This window comes from Scyliorhinus canicula, chromosome 5 (assembly GCF_902713615.1).
Source record: "Scyliorhinus canicula chromosome 5, sScyCan1.1, whole genome shotgun sequence".
Classification (NCBI taxonomy): domain Eukaryota; kingdom Metazoa; phylum Chordata; class Chondrichthyes; order Carcharhiniformes; family Scyliorhinidae; genus Scyliorhinus; species Scyliorhinus canicula.
In genome coordinates, this window is record NC_052150.1 from 211,020,771 (window position 1) to 211,045,731 (window position 24,961).

General features: G+C 43.0%; 1 protein-coding gene across 2 annotated transcripts in view; it reads right to left on the reverse strand.

Annotated features, from left to right (window-relative positions):
* actr3b (actin related protein 3B) overlaps window positions 1-24,961 on the reverse strand; it is an 88,415-nt gene that overhangs the window by 54,714 nt on the left and 8,740 nt on the right. Inside the window, exons 2-4 of one of the 2 annotated variants that reach the window (XM_038798411.1) lie at window positions 13,544-13,599; window positions 8,239-8,363; window positions 665-775 (exon numbers count right to left, since the gene is read on the reverse strand). In XM_038798411.1, coding sequence (XP_038654339.1) covers window positions 665-775; window positions 8,239-8,363; window positions 13,544-13,599 — 292 coding nt within the window. The remainder of the gene's footprint in view (window positions 1-664; window positions 776-8,238; window positions 8,364-13,543; window positions 13,600-24,961) is intronic. The other variant, XM_038798412.1, reaches the window with a different exon arrangement.

Here is a 24,961-nt window from a genome sequence, read left to right on the forward strand (position 1 = left end):
ACTCAATGGAATTTAGAAGAACGAAGGGGGGATCTTATAGAAACATATACAATATGAAGGGAAAAGATTAGAAGCAGGGAGGTTGATTTCACTGGCGGGTGAAACTAGAACTAGGGGTCATAGCCTCAAAATAAGAGGAGCAGATTTAGGATGGAGTTGAGGAGGACCTTCTTCTCCCAAAGGGTTGTGAATCTGTGGAATTCCCTGCAGCAAAGCAGTTGAGGCTACCTCATTGAATGTTTTAAGGCAAAGATAGATAGACTTCTAAACAGTAAAGGAATTAAGGGTTATGGTGGGCAGGTAAATGATGCAGAGTCGACAAAAAGATGAGCCATGATCTTATTAAATGGCGGAGCAGGCTCGAGGGGTCAGATGGCCTACTCCTGCTCCTAGTTCTTAAAACATGGCAAAAACAAAGTTTGTGCCAAATTATCATCAATACCTTAAAGATTTCTGATACTTTAATGGCTTAAGTGCTTCTGTCCTAATACAATTTGGATTGCACCAACACAAATTTGACCAGGCAAGAGGAGTTGCTAGTGTTTAGGAACTAGCTTAAACACTTGTTTGATTAAACATTACGTACAATATGCATAAAGCATGAAGAGCCGGAAATAAACAGAATCATTATGATTGGCTATTAATACTTTAATGGTGTCACTACCATTAAAAAATGATGATCTTCAGGTTCTGCTCGTAGATATTTGAATATCACATGTTCCATAAATCTCTCCATCAGATCCCAGTCTTCAACTAATCCATGTCGAATGGGCCACTAGAAAGAGAATCAAAACACCAGTGTCAGAAATGGATTTGGTACCTTTAATATCTATGCATTTATTTTCTTCAGCAACTTTTACCACATCATTTCTAGTTCTTCCACATAATTTCTAGTTCTTATGGCCCAACAGAAATATACATTGTATTTCTTTTTAAAAAAACACTTTATTTGTCAACTTTTTGTATTGTTCTGATCAGGACAGACTGCAAAAATACCAATATCAGGGAAAACAACCCATTTCTTCTTTGACAATCACTCACTAACGAGTAGGATTGTCCACCCAAGAAACTCCATGTCACTGGTCATGGGGTCTGTGGATCCTTGCGTAGCTGGTGAGCCCGATCCTTCGACCACACATTTAGCAGGTATTTCCGGAAGGTGGGATTGGTCCTTGGATTCTAGATTGCTGGTATTACTTTATCAGGCTCCGTTTCCGGGCCTCATTTGCTATTGGAATTATGTCCCTTCAATTAGGATGTTCCTCCAAGTAGGTCGCCTCAGAGCCAGGGTCTCCCAGGTGTTGATACTGATGTTGCATTTCTTGAGGCGAGCCTTCAGGGTGTCTTTGAAGCCCCCGTTTCCCCCGTCTTGTTCGGACCCTTCCTTGAGCTGGGCAAAGAAGACTTGCTTGGACAGTCAGGACTAGAGTGCTGATTGTCATCCAGTATTAAGTTGTTGTTTCTCCTGACGTTGTTTCTCCTGACATTGGCAGTTTTGCGGAATGGCCTGATGAGTGCAAGACAAAAAACTTCAACAAAATACAATGTCTTGCCCCCGCCCCGGCAGCAAAACCCAAGTCCTGTACTACCAAATAACTATTGGACCAGAAATTGATTAATTAATTAACTCACATCGCTGCATGGTGTGAAATTGGGAAGGGAAGATTCCCAATGTCACATCATCTGATCAGTGCTGGACATGTGTCAGTGTCCTAGCACTTGCACCTCCCAACTCTAAACACCTAGTACTTAAAAACACATTCAAAACACTTATAACCACCAGAATTCTCTCCTCACTTATTCTTCTTGTAGATTTTATGATCTCAAAAGGGAATAAGGGAGACACTTGGATGCCACAAATTAAATCACTGAAAATGCAAGGCACAGGACATTCTCCCAGTTAACTTGGGTGATGTCTTCTGCCGCAGCTAAAAGTATCATTGACGGCAGAGGACAGTGGGTGGGAGCCTAGTCCTTTAACACAACATACAGAAGCGAAATGAGGAAGATGATTTTCAGGAAACTGATACTTGTTCAATACTTATTGAAATCAGGGAGTGGGGAGTAAAGAGTAAAGAGCTCTGCAGAGTGCTGGGGTTTAAAGTTTAAACCGGGTCTAGAGAGTGAATGTCGGAATGGAGGGATTTGCCTTAATTACAGTATTTGAAGGATTGCAAATGAAGATGGTATTCTTTAAACAACAAATTGGGGAGGGGGGATGGTGGGAAGGGGCCACTGCACTGAATACACAGGAAGGATGACTTTAGTAAACTTGCAGAATATGTGATGAATGTAGGAATTTCAGATATATGATATATGCATTTGATTCAGTAAAGGGTAAAAGCCTGGGTATGAATATTGCAGCAGTGTTTTTAAAAATCATGATTTGCAAGACAGCTCGGCTTTTTGGGAGCCAAAGATGCAATTATAGCATCATAAAAGTTTGGGCGCATGGGTTTTTGTTTATATTAAGTGGGTCCTCTGCGGAGTAGTTAATTAGAGACATGGTGTTCAGTATAGTGAGATGATATAGTTAATGGGAGGAGCCAGGGGAAGAAGCAGTCAGGTGTTGTTGGTTCAGTTTTAGTATGAGGCTGGAAGGCAAGCCAAGAAGGTTTTCTGAAGAAATAGAGATTCTGCCTTGTTCGGATAGGGTGTCGGTCTTTTCCTTAAAGCAGTCTCAAGATCTCTCTTTGTCAAAATGGAATATTCAAGACATCACTGTACAGCAAGTATTCCTGAGTATATTTAACTGTATTTAAAAGTGGATTGAGAGCGGAGATGGATTTATTGTTTGAGTGGAAATAAAGATAGCAGTTAAGGGTTACTGTGTCACTGTGTAGATTAGCATTGTTTAAAGGGTAATTATAAGATATTTTCTTATGTGAAGTTAAAGATATTTTAATACTGTGTTAAGGAATAATGTTTGTTTTGTTATACCATATCCCTATTTTAGGTGAAATCACTCCTGGAGCGAGGTATCTTTTCCTTAGTCGCACAAAATTAAAATAAAACATTGGGGTTTCTGTCCAGTATCCTAGCCACTATTGGGGTCTCATCCGGGATTATAATAGTATGTAAATGAAAAGTGAATTTCAAATGAGAGAATTGCAGCACATTTTGATAGGAGGAAAAAGGAAGTTACGTCGATAAGGAGGTTATTTGGATAAGATGAAAAAGGAGGTTATTTGGATAAGATGATAAGAAATAGGAGCAGGAGTGCAGCATATAGCCCATTCAACATGATCATGGTCTGATCTTCTGCCTAAATATGGTTTTCCTGTCTTGAATAATTCGATGCCGGAGAATTCCAAATATTCAGAACCCACAGAGAGTCGTCTCAGTCCTAAATGGTCCACCTCTGAACCAAAGCCTGTGCCTACATGCTCTAATTCCCCAGTCAAGGGAAACACTCGCACTATCCACCTTGTCAAGCCCTTTAAAATCTTGCATGCTCCAATGAGGATCTCATTCTTCCAAATTAATTAGGTTATTGGATCAATTTCATCAGTCTCTCATCACAGGACAACTCACTCAACCCAGGAACCAATCCAGTGAACCTTTGTTCAAGAAAAGCCAACATCCCATTTGCCATCCTAATTGCTACCTCCAGCTGGTGTAGCTCAGTGGGCTAAACAGCTGGTTTGTGATGCAGCGCGGGTTCAATTTCCATACCAGCTTACCCGAACAGGCGCCAGAATATGGGGACTAGGGGCTATTCAAAGTAACTTCATACTCGTGACAATAAAAGATTATTATTTATCTGCATGCTAAGTTTGTGTTCCTCATATGAATACACTCTATTCCCTTGGAATTTCAAACACAAAGTTTCACAGCTTTTAAAATATATTGTTTTTCTATTCTTATGATCAACAAGAATCTGCTACCTTGTTCCCCACTCACTTGGCCTGTCTCTTTGCTCCCCCTCACAGTTTAACTGCCTGTCTAGCTTAATATCATCAATACTTCCAGAGTCTTTGTCTAAGTCACTGATATAGATTGTAAATAGCAGATGCCCCAGCACTGATCCTTGTTGTATTCTATAGCATGTCAAATTGGAAAAGTCTTTCCATCCCTCCAGACAGCTTACTGTCTGTTAACTAATCCTTCATTCAAGTATTGCCCTCCGCTCCATGAACCCTGATCACACTTATAAACCTTGCATGGCACCTTTTCGATTGTCCTTCAGAAATCAAAATACTGGTTTCCCTTTATTTACCAACCAGGTAAAATCGCAAAGATTTGAGTAAATTTGTCAAACTTGAGATTACTTCCATGAAATCTCAATGACTTTACCATGATTTTCTAAGTGCATTGTTAGATTCCAGCATTTTCCCAACAACTGCTCTAGTCGCCCATTTTCTCAAATCACCTTTTTGGAATAGAATTATATTTGCTGGCTTCCAAAATGCTGGAACCATTCTAGAATCTAAGGGATTTAGGAAAATCAGGGCATCAACTATTGCTGCTACTATTTGTGAAAGTCTAGGACGTGATCCAACAAGTCCAGGAGATGTTGTTGTTTAGTCCTACAATTTCGCTAATTTTTTTCTGAGCTGATAATTTAATAAGTTCCTCACTCTTATTAGCCTCTTGGTTACTCTACCATTTCTAATATTCAGTCATTGAAAACTGACAAAATATTTAACATTTTGGCCATTTTCTCATTCTCTGTTAATTCTCCAGATTCTGCCTCTCAAGGACCAACGTTTATACTTTACCCATTTTTTTCTGTACTTATAAACTCTCACGCCTTGGAAAGTAATTTGAACAGGTACAGAAAAGAAAAGCGAAGGGATCAATTAAGCAGCAACGGAGGTTAAAGACCATAAAAATGTGATCAAAGCACAGGGATTTAATTATATTTTATTTGTTAATTGGGTGTGAGCATCACTGACAAGGCTTCAATTATTGCCCATCCTTTCTAGAGGAATAAGACTGAAAACAAATTTTTGTTAAATTTAGATTAGATACAAGAATACCGTGCAAAGTTCTGGCCCCTACATGCTTTTTGCAAGATGCAGACAGACGGTCAAGAGGTACAAGATTTACAAGAACTATACCAGAACTGAGGAAAACCATGAGGAAAGACTGAACGGACTGTGGTTCTTTTCCCCAGAAAAGATGGGGGTGACCTGATAGAGAGCTTAAAATTGAATGCAAACAGAAAATGCTGGAAATATTCAGCAAGTGGAGAAAAATTAAAGAGTTAACATTTCAGATCGATGATCCTTCACCAGGTCATCAATCTGAAATGTTAACATTGAAGGCAGTAGCATAGTGGTATAGTCACTGGACTAGTAAACCAGAGACCCAGAGTATTGCTCTGGGGACACAGGTTCAAATCCTACCACTGCAGATAGTGAAATTTGAATTCAATAAACATCTGGAATTAAAAAGGCTAATGATGACCATGAAACCATTGTCGAACGTCAGAAAAACCCATCTGGCTCACTAATGTCCTTTAGGGGAGGAGATCTGTCCTTACCTGGTCTGGCCTACATGTCAGACCCACAGCAATGTGGTTGACTCTAACTGCCCCCTCAAGGCAATTAGGAATGGGCAATAAATGCTGGCACAGCCTGCGATGCCCACGTCCTATGAATGAATACAAAAAAAGGATGCTACCTCACCTGCCAAGGACACAACACAAGAGTTAGGAGCAGGAGCAGACCAAATAGCCCGTCAAGCCTGTTCGGTCTTCAATACGATCATGGCTGATCCTGGCTTCAACTCTACTTTCCCAAGTGCTCCCCATTATATCCTTGGTTCTTCGAGAACTAAAATCTGTCTATCTCCAGCCTTAAATATATCCGACAAAAGAAGCAACAGCAACACACTGGCATTTCCAGCATTTTCTGTTTTTAAATTGCAGATTTCCAGCATCTGCAGTATTTTATTTCGGTGTTAGAATTGAATGAATTTGTTCCCAATTGTCAGCGAGTCCAAAACGAAGCCCGTAAATGCAAGATAATCATTAATAAACCCAACATGGAGGGAATTCAGTTGAAACTGCTTTGCAAAGAAAGTGAAAAATGTAACCACATGGAGTATTTATTGCAAATAGCAGAGATGTCTTTCCGGGAAGCTAGATAAAGACAAGGAAGCAAGGAACAGGAGCTATGTTGATAAGGTTAGATAGAATGGGGCGTTTGCGTGGTGAATGCAGGTAGGGAATATACAGTGAATGGTAGAACCCTCAAGAGTATTGAAAGTCAGAGAGATCCAGGTGTACTGGTCCCTGAAAGGGGCAACACAGGTGGAGAAGGTAGTCAAGAAGGCATGCTTGCCTTCATTGGCCGGGGCATTGAGTATAAAAATTGGCAAGTCATATTGCAGCTGTATAGAACCTTAGTTCGGCCACACTTGGAGTATAGTGTTTACTTCTGATCGCCACACTACCAGAAGGATGTGGAGGATTTAGAGAGGGTGCAGAAGAGATTTACCAGGATGTTGCCTGGTATGGAGGGCATTAGCTATGAGGAGAGGTTGAATAAACTCGGTTTGTTCTCACTGGAACGACTGAAGTTGAGGGGCAACCTGATAGAGGTCTAAAAAATTATGAGGGGCATAGACAGAGTGGATAGTCAGAGGCTTTTCCCCAGGGTAGAGGGGTCAATTACTCAGGGGCATAGGTTTAAGGTGCGAGGGGCAAGGTTTAGAGTAGAAGTACGAGGCAAGTTTTTTTACACAGAGGGTAGTGGGTGCCTGGAACTCGCTGCCGGAGGAGGTGGTGGAAGCAGGGACGATAGGGACATTTAAGGGGCATCTTGATAAATACATGAATATATGGGAATAGAGGGATACGGACCCAGGAAGTTTAGAAGATTGTAGTTTAGTCGGGCAGCATGGTCGGCACGGGCTTGGAGGGTCGAAGGGCCTGTTCCTGTGCTGTACTTTTCTTTATTCTTTGTTTGTTTTGTTTGAATGAACACCAGCATGAACTGTTCCTCCACCCCCCCCCCCCCCCCCCCCCCCCCCCCCCCGGACATATATGCCACCGTCACTCATCAGCTATGCTCCTGTAGGAAAGACAAGTTAAACAAAGTTAATTTAGGGCAGCACGGTAGCACAAGTGGCTAGCACTGTGGCTTCACAGCGCCAGGGTCCCAGGTTCAATTCCCTGCTGGGTCACTGTCTGTGCGGAGTCTGCACGTTCTCCCAGTGTCTGCGTGGGTTTCCTCCGGGTGCTCTGGTTTCCTCCCACAGTCTAAAGACATGCAGGTTAGGTGGATTGTCCATGCTAAACTGCCCTTAGTGTCCAAAAAATTAGGAGGGGTTTTTGGGTTACAGGGATTGGGTGGAAGCGAGGGCTTAAATTGGTCGGTGCAGACTCGATGGGCCGAATGGCCTCCTTCTGCACTGTATGTTCTATGTTCTAAGAGGTGAAAACATTCGGAGAGTCAATAGGTTATGACTATTACATAGATGTACAGATTCAGGCAAAAGTACATTTTGTTTCATTACGACAAAGTCACTGAGGCACTGCTGAAAGAAAATGAGACAAACTGTCAAAGCTTTCCATCTTTCACTCATCAGGACAGATTTGCAAGAATACCATTTATAAAAGGTATTTTTTGTTTGTAAATTTAGAGTGCCCAATTATATATTTTTTCCAATTAAGGGGCAATTTAGCGTGGCCAATCCACCTAGCCTGCACATCTTTTGGGTTGTGGGGGTGAACCCCATGCAGACATGGGGAGAATGTGCAAATGCCACACGGACAGTGACTCAGGGGCAGGATTCGAACCTGGGTCCTCAGCGCCGCAGTGCTAACCAATGCACCATCGTGCTGCCCCTATAAAAGGTATTCTTGCTTCAGCGTCTCTCATTTTCAGCAACACTCAAGTTCTGGACTACCAAATAAATATTCACTTACAAACACCCTTTGGAGATTGGGTTTTCACACGATATTACCTTGTTACACATTGTGGCAGCACTGATGCGTCCATATCTCTAGAATTATTGCCTGTAACTAGCCTTGTGATACAAGAGGAAAAGGCTTAATTGATCTGCCCTGAAGATACTCTTATTCCTCTGCAGGAAATAGCACATCATTGCTGGCCACACCGACCTCACAGCTCAGCTGAAATCATGGGGAATGATGGATTATAAGCGGCAGGAAAATAAATTTGTTCTGGTCTCGAGTGGTGTTTTGCCTTGTATCTTAAAAACAGGTTTTTTAATTTGTCTCAAACCATGCAATGACAGCGAGGAAAAATAACATTTTAGAATTACCTTTGTGGCATAGGTGGGTTTATCGACAGCTTCGTCACCTATGTAAAAGTCGAGGTCATCGACTCCCCGCACCAATCTCCGCTGTGCATGGTCACCTACCTTGGCTGATTCTTTGATAGCAATACCTGCCGAGATAGAAAAATGCAGGAGGTCAATTAAAAGCTGCATGCAATCAATCAATTACACCCACCTTAAGTACAGTTAATGCATTACCGTTTTTACAATTTGGCAACCTCTTAAAAAGCTAATGGCTCAAAGTAACCATGGCAACTAATGTACATGAATGCTGGAAGCCACCAGAAACGACTGGAGATCTTATTTGTGCAGTTTAGTTTCATAACTACAATCTTTGATTTTGTTAAAGTGGCAAGGTTTTCAACCGGATGCAGCTGGGAAAGATAGAAACAAAGTGACCGCACATGCTCAAACCTCTCAGTAACAATATAATTTGCATCAAAATGATCTGTCACAGAGATGTGTGTGCAAACAATTATTCCAAGAGATGGATGTCTTAAGAAAAATGAAAATTTTGCAGTCTTTCATGGGGAAAATCAGAACAATAATTGTTTTTTTAAAATTCCTGTAAAAGCCCTTACAAACTGCATGAAATCGCCAAACTGATATCTTTAGAAGCATAAACTCATACATCACAGGTGGGCATTAACCCATCATTCCTCTGCATGCTCTTCTTCGCAGTTTCCCCAGAACGCTGTAAAGTGTTTCTCTTCAATATTTATTCAACACCCTTTTGAAAGTTTTTAACTGCACCGGCTTCCAACTACCCTCTTTCAGGCAGTCCACTCCAGTTCACAACAAAGTGTTTTTTTTTAAAAAGGCTCTAGTTCTTTTGCCCCTCACCAAATCGGTGCCCTCTGGTATCGACCCCTCTGCCATTGGCAACACCGTTTCTTATTTACTGCATCAAAGCCAAGTCTATGTCGATGATTTGTTTATAGAATCAAAACAGTGCAGAAGGCAGCTATTCGACCCATGGTATCCTTGGTAACTTACTGCTAGAGCAACTCCCCTATTCTCACTCCCCACCTTTTCCCCATGGCTCTGTAAACATTTTTCTTCAGATATTTTCCAATTCAGTTTTGAAAGCCCCAGCTGAGGTTACCTTGAACACAAATTCCAGCATTCTAGATCCTACCCACTCACTGCGTAAATGCTTCTTCCTCTTGTTGCTGCTTCTCTAGTCAAATCGCCTTAAAATCAGTGCCATTGCTTTTTGATCCTTCCAGCAATGGCAACAGTTTTTCCCTTTCTACTCTGTCCAGACCCCTCGTGATTTTCAACGCCTCTATCAAATCTCTTCTTAGTCTTCGCTTCACCAAAACAGTGCCACCTTTTGAACACAGGTAGAGAGGCTGTGCTTCAGTTATACAGGGTATAGGTGGTACCACACCTGGAGAACTGTGGACAATATTGGTCCCTTTATTCAAAGAAGAATGCAAATGTGTCGGAAGCAGTTTGGAGAAGGCTTACTGAACTAATATCTGGGATGGATGGACTGTCTTATGAGGAAAATTTGGACAAGCTAGGCTTGTATCCACTGGAGTTCAGAAGAGTAAGGGTGACTTGATCAAAACATAAGATCCTGAGGAGTCCTGACAGGATAAATGTGGAAAGGACGTTCCCTCTTCTGGGAGATCTAGTACTCGGGTCTCTGTTTAAAAATAAAGAATCACCAATTTAGGTCCCAGAAATGGGGAGAATTTCTTTCTCCCAGAGGGTTGAGTATCTTTGGAATTCTCTTCCCCCAAAGGTGGCTGAAGCAGAACCTTTGAATATTTTTAAGCAAGAGCCGGAGAGATTCTTGATAAGCAAGGGGTGAAAGGTTATCAGAGGTAGACGGGAAGGTGGAGTTGCGGTTACAATCAGTTCACTATAATCTTACAGAGTAGGTTCGAAGGACTGAGTGGCCGACTCCTAACTCGAACACATATGTTGGCGTGTCCGGATGTTCTCCAATCTATCCATTTAACTACAATTCTTTACCCCTGGAACTATTCTCATGAATCCTTCCTTCATTCATTCTCTCTAATGCCTTCACATTCTTCCTGAATTGCTGTACCCAGTTTGGAACACAGTACTCCAGTTGAGGCCGAACCAGTGTTTTATAAAAAGGTTTCTTCATAACTTGCTTGCTTTTGTATTCCACATGAGCCACGTTCTCAACCTGCTCGATCACCTTCAAATGACTTCCACATATACACCCAGGTCCCTCTGCTCCTTCACCCCCTTCAGAATTGTACCCTTGTTTGATATTGCCTCTCCTCATTCTTCCCACCAAAATGAGTCACTTCACTGCATTCAGATAAATATGATGTTCTTTTAACAAATTAGTGCTGGCTTTCCTTAATTTTGTCCCAAATTATCATTTCTAAAGTTTTCCCCCCACCCAGGTTTAAACTGACTGACCTGTAGTCACTGACCTCATACTTGCACATTTTCTTAAAGAATGGCTCTCCAAAGATATACAAAGTAGTCATTTACTACCTCTGCCATGCGCAGGGGTGCGGGAGGGGGGGAGGGAATCAGTTTGAAGGAAGAGGAATTCCATTTGGCCAAATTGATAGCTTGAGGATGCGAGCTAATAATAAACCACAAGCTAAAACAGGGGTTACGGATGCAGAGGGAGAAGAAATTAATGTGGAAAACATGGATAAAAAGAATGGAAGCTCCCTCTTCACTGCAAGTCTATTGAGGTGAAATTTCTTTTGGATGGTCATGTAAAGTGGTCCAGAGCCAATTTGCGGCCCTTTTTACATTCTTCCCCTCCTCCACCCAAATGCCCCAGGAGGTTGCACTGCTGCCTAAACAAAGTACGGCTTTAACATACAACAGAAACAATCCATGACAGGTTTCAGACCCTTTGTAAGAAAGGTGTTATGGGCCAGGGTTTAGAGAACCCCAAAGTGTATCATGGAGTTCACCTGACCCACAACTTTTACCAGATTGTGGTATGGGGAGCACACGGCCCACTCTACAGGTGTGGTACAGCAGAAATGGAAAAGTATCTTTTAAAGCAAAACAATGTTTATTCTATGAACTCAAGTGAACTTTTTAAAAACATACAGTGAACATCTTAGCAACCATCAATTCAAATACAGCCCCCAAAGAATACAACACTAAGTAATTCTTAATAACTTCCCAAACAACATTCAGAAGACAAAAGAAACAACTTAACAGAAGGTTAACATTCACTACTGAGAACGTTCATAATTCTGAATTCAGCATACAATCAAGAGATAGTCTTTTCATGGCAGAGAGATCAACAGTACACCTGCACTGTCTGGCTTCAGCTCCAACACTGAAAACAAAACTAAAACACACCCTGCAGCAAACAGCCTAAAACAAAAGCAATAAGCTGACATCCCAGTTCCACCCACACTCTGACATCACTAATAAACATCCATTTCTAAAGGTACATTTCTTAAACACCCATTTCTTAAAGGTACTAGCACATGACAAACGGTAAGGAGCAATATTTTGCTCTCTTGCCTCCATCAATACAGTCCTGAAGTGGTGGCCTTGGAGGAATGAACCGGTGTGCAGGAATTGGCTCTCGGTCTTACTTTGGCTCCTCTGCCTTTCTGACCATCTGTCCATTCTCAGAAGAGTGGAGCGGAGATTTTGAAATGAACTGTATGGGGTGGAGGTGAGGGGGGGGGCAGAACAAATTTGTAACCCTATTGCCAAGGAACAGTATTCCAACATAAGGGAATTACGCCACAGACACGTTATAAATTTCACAGCGAAGTGTTCACCCAACAACCTTCGTTCTGGTACAGTCGCATTTAGATTGAAAGATGACAGAGATTATCGACAGAGTCAGTGAGCTGAAGCAGTTGCCAAATGGGTAAGAGACCATCATAAGTCAGACTATAATCCAAAAAAAAGAATCTGATCTTAGTAGCAACAATCCAGTAAAGAGCTCCTACCTATGGAAGAGTAGGCCATTCAGCCCTTCCAACCTGCTTTGCCATTTAATAAGACGATGGCTGGTTTGCTCGTAACCTTAACTCCACATTCCCACCTATCCCTGATAACCCATTTACTCCTCCCCCTCCACTCCCATTGTTTCTCAAGTATCTATCCACCTCTGCCTTACAAATATTCAAAGAACTCTTCAGGAAGAGAGTTCCAAAGACTCACAACCCTCATGAGAGAAAATCTCAATGTCGAATGGGTGGCCCCTTATTTTTAAACAGTGACCTCTAGTTCTAGATTTTCTGACAAGAGGAAACATCCTCTCCACATGCACCAGACTACTCATGACTACTCAGGATCTTATGGCGGAATTCTCTGGCCCTTCCCCACCGGCACGATCTTCTCGTCCTGCCGAAGTAAACTCCCGTAGCGGGTTCCCCGACGGCAGCACAACCTGGGAATGTCAATCTGCATAGACTGTGACAGGACCAGAAGAGCCCGCCAGCGGCCAATGGTGAGCTGCCTCTGCCACGGGAAAACCCACCACGGGGGTACTGGAGAATTCCACCCTACATGTTTCGATCAAGTCGCCTCTTACTCTTATAAACTCCATTGGGTGCAAACCGAGCCCATCCAACCTTTCCTCATGAGAGAACACACCTATTCTATTAGTGTGGTAAACTTTCTCTGACTGCTTCCAACGCATCTACATCCTTCCTTAAATAAGGACCAGAAAACCACAGCATGTTTTCCCCTGGGGGAATTAGCTAACATTCTGGTCCCACTGAAGTCAATAACAGATAGCGTTGCTCGCTGGCTGCTCCACTGCAGTCGGTCACCTTCGACTAGACTGGAAGATCCCACTGGTGGGAAGGTCTGGAAAATCCCACCCAAGAGCACCCCAAATGTAGCCTCACCAATACCCTGTACAACTGCAGCATAACCTCCCTAATTTTGTGTTCAATTCCTCACACACAAAGTTATAACAGTCTATTAGCTTTCTTATTTACTGGCTGCATCTGAATACCAACCTTTTGCTATTCACACACTAAGACACCCAGATCCCTTTGCATCTTAGAGCTCTACAATCTTTCACCATTTAGATAATACTGTTCTTTTAAATTCCTCCTGCCAAAATGGACAATATCACATTTACACTCCGTACTACAAGGCATCTACCCCTCTGAAATAACACCAGGGTTCTACAAACATTGTTTTAGTTAAAATTTCGCATTTCCCCATTGAACTTGCTACTCACTAATATATTCTTGTACCGTCTCATAAACAAAATAAATAGAATAAAACTTGCACAAAATACATCTTAACAGTAACATTGCAGATAATTAAAAAGGACACTTATAGTGCTTACATGAAGGAATGATAAATTGCGGCTCAGTGTTACCTGCGTAGCCGAGCTTTGTATACCTGTAGGAGACAGGGAATAAAAGAGTACTTAAGACTTTTCTTTAAATGTTGAAGTCAAAAATAGTGAAGGAAATGTTTCGCTTTACTGTGTTTAAAGAAACCCAAAATAGTGCCAGACGAAACTTTGAAAACATATTCACAAAGGTTAAAAAAAAAACTTAACATTCACTTCAGCAAATTGATCATGTAAATTGGCCTCTATTTCATACAGTGTGTTAGAATAAAAGGTTTCGCTTTCATAACAAGAGAACGAAAAATCATTTCAGTTTAAAAAAAAAAGAAACAGGCATTTCCTTGTGACCATATCATGTAACACTCAGAATCATATAATTTACAGTACAGGCCATTCGGCCCATCGAATCTGCACCATCCCCCGGAAAGAGCACCCTACCTAAGCCCACACCTCCACCTTACCCCATAACCCAGTACCCCAGCTAACTTTTTGTTAAATTTCTTTTTTCGATAAACAAGAGTGGAATTTTTAGCCCGCTTACAGAAGCAGCTGGCAGGCGGAGGAGCCCTGAATTTGAATGCCATGTTAGGGGCACCATGCCCATCACATACCCACCTCAGCTGGTACCCACCTCAGCTGGTACTTTCGGTGTAAAGCCTTTCAATGGCTTTTGTCTTTGTTCCCGGCACTGCTGGCATTTTAACTGCGATGGGCGATGTCCAGCCCAGCTGTGGTCAAGAGGCCACATGCCTCATTGTATTCCACAGCAGCACCCTCGCCCTCCAAATCCAGTCCCCCACCCCACTGTGCCGGGATCTGCCATCCAGGCTCCAGCAGACCCTGGACTTACCTGGGTTTCTGGATCAATGGCTCCTTGGCATTTGGAACTGCCTTTAGTCAATCGTGTCAATCACCTTAGGCAGTTGCCAGCCAATCAACTGGCCAGCAGTGCTATTGAGAACAACGGGCACAGCTGGGGCTGTGGGGCTGCAGATTGCTTCCAAATAAAAAAAAGAGGTATTCTAGGTAAGGGCGGGGGGGGGGGGGGGGGGGGGGGGGGGGGGGGCAGTTTGTCAGGGCAAGGGCCTCCATTGGATTCAGGCTGCCTCTCCACCCCCTCCCCCCCACAGCCCCAGATCAGCAAAAAGACAATTGGTACAAGCACCATGAGTGGAGGTTGGAATAACCTGCAGAGTCAAAGATAATAGAGATGTCAGGATGGGTAGAAAGGGATCATGAATATTAATCACAAGCGCACAAGGTAACTGCAAAATTCTTCAAAAAATAGTGATACAACTAGTGAACGAGACAGATGGAGTCCTCATTCCCTTCCCCAACGCAATCAGGCCATCCAAATAGGATAGGTGTTTATCTTTCTGGGTCTTCCCTGTTTAAAACCTGACTTTTTCCAATTTAGATAGTTGCAAGTTTACATTTTTATTTAAAATAGGATACTTGAGCCAGATTCCTCCTCAAGGCTTTAATTGCCCTTTCATGTCAACATGAATCCTGAAAATGCAATTAACACACCACCATCAAGGAAGTACAAGTTGGTACTGAAGTAACATGCTCAGCAATGGTAGGTTAGGGCCCAAGCTACTCCTCTGTGGCAAACCTGTACAATTCCCTTGGAGGTGGGCAAGTCCAGCATTCTGGGGTGTTTCTGCGGATCTCACTAACAGGAGAAAATCAACAGGAAAAAAGGAGCTTATAACAAATCACCATCATTGGAAAAACGGCATCAGGAAAACCAAATGGAACTCAAAAGACCAACAAGATTTAGGGACATGATGGCCTGAGTCCTATTGTCTTAAAAAGAAGTGGCTGCACAGATAGAACATAGAACATAAAACGATACAGCGCAGTACAGGCCCTTCGGCCCTCGATGTTGCACCGACATGGAAAAAATCTAAAGGCCATCTAACCTACACTATGCCCTTATCATCCATATGCTTATCCAATAAATTTTTAAATGCCCTCAATGTTGGCGTGTTCACTACTGTTGCAGGTAGGGCATTCCACGGCCTCACCACTCTTTGCGTAAAAAATTGATGAGGGATGTTTGGTAGTTTTTAATATTCTATCTTGCACTTTAGTCATCTGACAGAAAGGAAAGGTTCAATTGATAGCAATAGTTCAAGATAAAGACCTTGGTTCAATTTTAAAATTAGAAAATAAACTAAGCAGGCTTGTCATTTGAATTGATAGAAAATATGGAAAAGACAAATTTTATTTTTCCAGTTTATTGGAGTGTTTTCTTTACCTAAAACTACTATGAATAGTGAGGAAAAGCTCACTAATTTCTTCACATCAACAATCACAAATCAGACAACGGTGAAGTGTCAGTGCGAATTTGGAGAGAGCTTGTTGCTTGTGAACCGAGGGTGAAAGTCAGAAAGACTAAGAGCCCACGTAAATTAAGTGAATATTGATTGGAGAAGTGAAAGAGAGAGATGTGGTGAAGACAATGAGGGAGAATAACTGTCAGAAATAGCTTTTAGGTCTGTAGTTTTATTCCACTTAGCTTTTAATATAAAAAAAAATCTGAGTTGAGAAGCAATAAACCAGTTCAACATTTGTTTAAAGTAAAACAGTCTCTCATAAGAGATGGGGTGGCATGGTGGCACAGTGGTTAGCACTCCTGCCTCTTGGCACCAGAGGCCCGGGTTCAATTCCAACCTTGGGTGACTGTGTGGAGTTTGCACATTCGCCCTGTGTCTGTGTGGGTTTCCTCCGGGTGCTCCGGTTTTCTCTCACGGGCCTAAGATGTGCAGGTGAGGTGGATTGGCCATTCCAAATTATCCCGTGGTGTCCAAAGGTTAGGGGAGCTGTGGGGTTATAGGGAGTGGGCCAAGGTAAAATGCTCTTTCAGAGGGTCGGTGTAGGCTTGATGGGCTGAATGGCCTCTTTCTGGACTGTCAGGATTTTATTCTATGCTTCTATAGTTTAGCACAGTGGCTGGTTTAGCACAGTGGGCTAAACAGCTGACTTGTGATGCAGAACAAGACCAGCAGCGCGGGTTCAATTTCCGGAACTGCCTCCCCAAACAGGTGCAAAAATGTGGCGACTCGGGGCTTTTCACAGTAACTTCATTGAAGCCTACTGGTGACAATAAGCGATTATTATTATTAGTACACACAAAAATGAATTGGAGAGAAGTAGCATTTATAAGTATGTATGGTTAAAAATGTCCCATGACATTTGGCAAGGATGTTTGCAGGATTATGCAAACATTTGGCCTAGAAATCCAAAATCTCTCTCAAACTCTCTAGAGATGCCCTTGTGTTTTTAATGTGTCAAATATCTTTGGGATCATAGAATGGTTAGAACACAGGAGATGATAATTTGGCGCATTGGTGTCTATGCTGGCTCTGTGAAGGGGCAATTCACCGCCATGCCACTCCCCAGCAGCCCTGCAAATCTTTCCCACAAACATACAAAATGGGAGAAGTAGGCCATTCGACCCCTTGAGCCTGCTCCACCATTCAATAAGATCAAGGCTGATCCGTATGGGTGAAATTCCACATTCCCCATCTACACACCCCCAATAATCTTTCATTCTAATGAATCAATCTACCTCTGCCTCAAAGATAGTCAGCAACCCCGCTTCCACCCTCTTCTGTGGCAGAGAGTTCCAAAGTCACATAACCACCTGAGAAAAAGATTCTCCTTGGATACGATCTGCCAGCCATGTTCCGCTGGAATCGGAGCGGGAAGCAGCCGGTAAATTATGGGCAAGACCTTCCCCAGGCTTCCTGAGGGCTCGTACACCTCGCGAGATCTACCAATCTGGACCCTGACCACTGCAAATCAGTGAAGAAAGAAACCAGGCCTAGATACCAGAAATAACAACAGCAAACCCAATCCTGCTGACTCTGCAAAGTCCTCCTTACTAATATCTGGGGGCTTGTGCCAAAGTTGGGAGGGCACTAGACGAGCAACAGCCTGACAATGTCATACTCATGGAATTATACCTTATAAATAACGTCCCAGAAACCACTAGCACCATCCTTAGGTATGTTATGTTCCACCAACACAAGTCATACTCACAGCATCATACCTTATATATAACGTCCCTGACACCACTGTCACCAGCCCCAGGAATGTCTTGTTCCACCAACACAATGGTATACAGTCGGGAGAGGGTTGCCCTGGGAGTCCTCAACCTAGACTCCAACCTTATGAAGTCTCCTGACTTCAGTTCCTGCTGATTACCACGCACCACCCACTGTCAGCTGATGAATCAGTACTCTATGTTGAAAAACCCTTGGAGGAAACAGTGATGGTGGCAAGGGCACAATGTACTCTGAGTAGGGGACTTCAATGTCTATCAAGAGTGGGTCAGTCGCACCACCTACTGACCTAGTCTTAAAGGACATAGCTGTTAGATTAGGACAAACATACTAGGCCTTACCCTCATCATCTTGCCTGTCGTCGATGCTCAGTCCATGACAGTATCGGTAGGAGTGACCACCACACAGTCCTCGAAGAGACAAAGTTCCGTCATCACAATGAAGATATCCTCCTCATGTTCGGGCAGCAGAGTTGTTAGTACTGCTGCCTCACAGCGCCAGGGGCCTAGGTTCAATTCCGGCCTTGGTTGGCTGTGTGGATTTTGCACAGGTTTCCTCCAGGTCGGCTGGTTTCCTCGCACAATCCAAAGATATACCGCTTAGATCAGGGGTGGGCAAACTTTTCCGTGCAAGGGCCACATTCAGAAATTCACAATTTTAAAGGGCCGCATAGTATATTAAGTAAAATAATTAATATTTAAAATAGCCAAAATAAAAGGTTTTTAAAGAAAAAAAAAGCAATTAATTTTTATTAATTAATATTTTAAAGTAGAAACTTCACATGAAACACATGTTGTGCCGAGCAATGATCACCCTACTCAAGTCACCGTATCCACCCTATACCAGTAACCCAACAGCCCCCCCCCCCCCCATTAAACTTAAAATAAAAAAAATAAAAAATAAATTTTTTAAAAAAAAAATTTTTTATGACTTGATCTTGGTGGGCCGCATAAAGACCTTTGGCGGGCCGCATGCGGCCCGCGGGCCGTAGTTTGCCCACCCCTGGCTTAGATGGATTGGGCATGATCAATGCACAGGGTTACAGGACAGGGTGGGAAAGTGGGCCGAGGCTGTTGCGAAGGGTCGGTGATGACTCGTTGGACTGACTGGCCTCCTTCTGCATTGGATTCTACGGTGTGGCACTAGCATCATGCCATCGCTTCCACCACCTGCTGAGGAAGCAGAGTTCCAACGGACCAGATCTAAGCTCTGCAGTCCTGCCACATCCAATTGTGAATGGTGGTGGATAATTAAACAACTCACTGGAGGAGGAGGCTCCACAAGTATCCCCATCCTCAGTGATGGAGGAGCCCAGTACATCTGTGCAAAAGAGAAGGTTGAAGCATCCGCAATAACCTCCAGCAGGAATTGCCAAGTGCATGATCCATCTCGGTCTTCAGCATCACAGATAGCAGTCTTCGGCCAATTCGATTCACTCCACGTGATATCAAGAAACGGTTGAAGGCACTGGATTTGATTTGACTTATTATTGTCACATGTATTAAAATACAGTGAAAAGTATTGTTTCTTGCATGCTGTACAGACAATGCATACCGTATACAAGGAAGGAAGGAGAGACTGTAGAATATGTTAGTTATAGAAAGGTGTAGAGAATAGATCAACTTAATACGAGGTAGGTCCATTCAAAAGTCTGATGGCAGTAGGGAAGAAGTTGTTCTTGAGTCGGTTGGTATGTGTCCTCAAACTTTGGTATCTTTTACCTGACGAAAGAAGGTGGAAGAGAGTATGTCCGGGGTGCGTGGGGTCCTTAATTATACTGGCTGCCTTTCTGAGGCAGCAGGAATTATAGATAGAGTCAATGGATAGGAGGCTGGTTTGCGTGATGGACTGGGCTACATTCACAACCTTTTGTAGTTTCCTGCGGTCTTGGGCAGAGCAGGCTCCATACCAAGCTGTGATACAACCAGAGAGAATGCTTTCTATGGTGCATCTGTAGAAGTTGGTGAAGGTCGTAGCTGACATGCCAAATTTCCTCAGTTGCCTGAGAAAGTAGTCGTTGGTGGGCTTTCTTAACTATAGTGTCGGCAAGGGGGTCCAAGACAGGCTGTTGGTGATCTGTACATCTAAAAATTTGAAGCTCACGGATACTGAAAAGGCTGTAGGTCCTGACAATATTCCAGCAATAGTACTGAAGCCTTGTGCTCCAGAGTTTGCTGCGGCCCAAGCCAAACTGCTCCAGTACAGTTACAATACTGGCATCTGCCCAGCAATGCGGAAAATTGCCCAGCTATGTCCTGTACACAAAAAGCAGGACAAATCCAACCCAGCCAATTTCTGCCCTATCAGTGTAATCTCAATCATCAGTAAAATGATGGAAGGGGTCATCAGTGCTATCAAGCAGCACTTGGCAATAACCTGCTCACTGCCGCCCAGGGACACTCAGCTCTTGGCCATTACAGCCTTCGTTCAAACATGACAAAATAACTGAACTACAGAGGGGAGGGGAGACTGATAGCCTGGACACTAAGGCAGCATTTGATCAAGTATGGCATCAAGAAGTTCTGGCAAAACTGGAGACAATGGGATTCAGGGGGAAATCTCTCTCTGGTTGGATTCATAACTGGCACAAGGGAAGAGAGTTGTAGTTGGAGGAGGTCAGTCATCTCTGGGACATCAGTGCAGGTGTTTCTCAGGGTAATGCCCGAGGCACAATCATCTTCAGCGGCTTCATCAATGACCTTCCTTGCAACACAAGGTCAGATGGCGGGATGTTCGCTGATGATTGCAGCACGGTAGTTAGCATAAATGCTTCACAGCTCCAGGGTCCCAGGTTCGTTTCCCGGCTGGGTCACTGTCTGTGCGGAGTCTGCACGTCCTCCCACTGTGTGCGTGGGTTTCCTCCGGGTGCTCCGGTTTCCTCCCACAGTCCAAAGATGTGCAGGTTAGGTGGATTGGCCAGGCTAAATTGCCCTTAGTGTCCGAAAAAATAAGGTTAATGGGGGTTGTTGGGTTACTGGTAAAGGGTGGATACGTGGGCTTGAGTAGGTTGATCATTGCTCGGCACAACATCGAGGGCCGAAGGGCCTGTTCTGTGCTGTACTGTTCTAAATTCTAAATCTAAAATTCTAAACCATTCGTGACTCCTCAGACACTGAAGCACTCCTCATGCAAATAAAGCAAAACCTGGATAATATCCAGGCTTGGGCTCACAAGTGGTAAGTAACATTCATGTCACACAAGCACCAGGCAATGACCATCCCCAATAAGAGAGATTCAAACCATCGCCCCTGGACAACCAATAGTATTACCATCACTGAAACCCCCCCCCCCCCCCCAGCAACATCCTGGAGGTTACCATTGATCAGAAACAGAGTTGGACTAGCCACATAAATAAGGTAGCTACAAAAGCAGGTCAGAGGCTAGGAATCCTGCATAATTCACCTCCTGACTCCTCAAAGCCTCTTCACCATCTACAAGGCATAGGTCAGGAGTGGAATGGAACACTCTCCACTTGACAGGATGAGTGCAGCTCCAACAACACTCAAGATGCTTAACACCACCCAGGACAATGGGTGATTGTCACTCCTTCCATAAACATTCACTCCCTCCACCACCCATGTACAGTTGTAATAATAATCTTCATTATTGTTACAAGTAGGCTTACATTAACACTGCAATGAAGTTACTGTGAAAATCCCCTTGTTGCCACACTCTAGCACCTGTTCAGGTACACTGAGGGAGAATTCAGAATGTCCAATTCATCTAACAAGCACGTCTTTCAGGACTTCAGTAGCAGCAATGTGCACCATCTGCAAAATGCCCTGAGGGAACTCACCAACAATCCTTGGGCAGTTCCTTCCAAACCCAGGACCACTACCATCTAGAAGGACAAGGGCAGCAGACACATGGGAATACCACCACCTTTATGTTCTCTTCCATGCCACTCACCATCCTGACTTCGAAATATATCACCGTTCCTTCACTGGGTCAAAATCCTTGAACCCCCCCCCCCCCCCCCCCCAATAACAGTAGGTGTACATACACCAAATAGACTGCAGCAGTTCAAGAAGGCAACTTACCTTAAGGGAAAATAGGCATGGGCAACAAAGGCTGACACAGTGAAGCCCACATCCAGTAAAACTAATATCTTTTAAAAATTAGAACATCTGGATCCTTCTGCATTTCAGGTATTCTGCAGTTGTTTTCCATTTAAGTAATACTCTGATTTTTTTTCATTCTTCCTGCCAAAGTGAACAATTCAGACTTTCCCACATTATACTCCCATCTGCCAGATTTTTGCCCACTCCCTCAACCAATGTCCATCTGTAACCTCCGTATGTACTCTTCACAACACACTTTCCTACCTATCTTTGCGTCATCTGCAAATTTATCTACCATACCTTCGTTCCCCTCATCTAAGCATTTGATGTAAATTGTAAAACATTGAGGCCCCAGCACAGACCCCTGCGGTCTCCACTCATCACATTCTGCCATTCAGACAAAGGTCCATTTTTGCATACAATCCGTTTCCTGCTAGCCAGCCAATCTTCAAACCAGGCTAATAAATTATCCCCTACACCATGAGCTTCTATTTTATGCAATAAATCTATGATTTTGCACTTTATCAAATGCTTTCTGGAAATCCAAGTACAGGGTATTTACAGACTCCCCTCTATCCACAACACGTTACTCCTTCAAAAGAATTGGTTAAACAGGATTCCCCTTTCATAAAACCATGCTGATTCTTCAGAATTACCTTGAGCTTGTCTCAGTACCCAGATACAACCTCCTTAATGATCGATTCGAACATCTTCCCCATGACAGACGTCATGCTAACTGGCCTACAGTTTTCTGTCTTCCTCCCTTCTTGAATAGAGGGGTTATATTTGCTACTTTCCGATCTGATGGAACCTTTCCAGAATCTAATTAATTTTGGAAAATTAACACCAACATATCTACTCCCTCATTCGCAACCTCTATTAAAACCCTGGGATGAAGTCCATTGGGACCCGGAGGCTTACCAGCCTACAGCTTTATCAGTTTCCTCATTACAGCTGCCCTCGTGATTGTAATTTCACCAAACTCCCCTCGTCCTTCCGCAGCTGTTACTGGAATATTTCTTGTATGCTTTATAGTGAATAGAAAAGCAAAATATCTGTTCATTTCATCCACCGTTTCCGTATTGTCTACTCTTAATTCCCCATTCTGAGAGGCTCAACACTCACTTTACTTACTCTTTTCCTGTTTATTACCTGTAAAACTCTTGCTATGTGTACATTCCCTTTTCATGATTCAATGGCCTTTTGAAAGCTTCTATTGATGGGTAAATAGAGTTGAGGCACATATCAGTCCTGACATAATTGAATTATGAGGACAAGTTAGGGGTCACATCTCCATCTCACTCAAACGGCCAATGAGTAAGTTTCAATATTAATAATTTCTAAAAAAAAACATTGTGGTGGGATAAGAAACAACTTGCTGAGCAAAAATTAAGCAATGTCAAAGCCATTAGTTGATTAATGAATAACGATCACGTTAGATTGTGAGAGGGACAAAGTATTTATTTGGTTCACTCCCAATCTCTTGATGCTCATTCACCACGTGAGTGGGTGTAATTGTGCATTGGTGTGTGGGGGTGAGGGCAAGTGACAATCCTGAGACTGCGAATAAGCCAGACACGCACTTCCCACACCTCAATTCACGTTCTCTCCCACACCCCAGACAGTGAGTAGTTTTATCCTCACCACGCATTGCCACAAACACCGCGACCTGGCTGCACCATTACATCCAGTCTATCCCGGCCCAGCAGCGAATCTCTCCCTCCCCAAACCAGTTCAGAATGAGTCTGTACCAACCCCATCTCCCATCCCCATGAGGCCCAGTGAGCCTATAAGCAGCAAACGCAGGAGCAAAAGTCTGCAATTGGAGGAAGAATGTCTTCAGAATATTCCACTGCACTTACCAGCATTTCAAAACTACCTCCATTTCGAAACTACCTCCAGGGTTACATCGGGGTCGAGGCTTAGTGGACATCAGGCCCGCAAGTCCACACATTGGACAGGCCAAATTTAGAAGATCATGGGGGTGATCTAACAAAAGGTCTTTAAAATGATCAAAAAGATTGAATAGAATACATAAGGAGAAATTATTTCCTCTGATGGAAGAATACAGAAAGAGAGCACTACCGAGAAACCCAAAATTAAAACAGAAAGTGCAGGAAAATACTCAGCAGGTCAGAAACCATCTGTGGAAAGAAAAAGAGTGTTAAGGTTCCTGGTCAGTGGCCTTTCATCAGATCTGTTCTGACGAAAGGTCATTGACCCAAAATGCAAATTCTGCTATATTTTGCCTTGGTACCAGAGTTTAAAATTAGAGTTGTGTGTTTCACGAGTGAAATCAGGAAGCCCTTATCCACATTGGAAGCTCACACTTCAAAAGCCTTTGCATGCTTAGTCAACTGAAATTTTCACAACTAATGGATTTTTCCTCAGCAAAGGAAGGAGATATCATAGAATCTACAGTGTAGAAGGATATGGATGAGGGTGAGTGACAGTAGAGTTGAAGCATAGATATGTCACGATATAACGGAATAATGGAAAAGGGGCCGCATGGCCTATATTTCTGCTGCTAGGTTTCCTTAACCGAGAAACAATCCTGAAAAATTTGGGGGATTACAGTAGGCAACAAGATGCATTAAAAAGGGAAGTTCAAACAGTGATTTTTGTCCTCCCTCAAATCACAGCCCCTGCATTTAAGAGCTATTAGAATGTGAGCTACATTATACAACTGCGAAGACAATCGGACTGAAATGCAAATCAAATCCATGGTACTATAGGCCAGTTAGCGTAACCTTTATGGTCGGAAAGATTTTTAAATCTTTACTCAAAGGCGTAATCAGAAAAATAATTGATTCAGACTCTGGAATCAGAAGTAGTACATTAACATTGGTGGACAATTCAAAATGTTGAGTTATATTCAATAAGGAGAAAGATTGCAGCAAAACACAAGACGATATTAACAAGCTTATCCTATGGGTGCATGAATGGCAAATTAATTGCAGTGCAGTTAAGTGTATTTTCTGTTCTCCATATTACCAAACAAAATGGCTATTGCAGCTTTGCAGAAAGTGCACAAATGATTTAAAGGACTGAAATAGAGCAACAATCAGGAAAGACAAGCGAAGGCCCTCCGTGGTCTTTAAAATTATGAAAGGGGATAGGTAGGGTAGACATTGACATCGGGAAGATGGTGCCACTTATGGGCAACCAAAACTCAGTAATATAGGAGAATTACTAAAGCATTAAGAATTTCCTGACTCAGTGATGGCAATGGGGACTTTGTTTCCAAATGGAGTGGTTGAGGTAAATAGATGCAT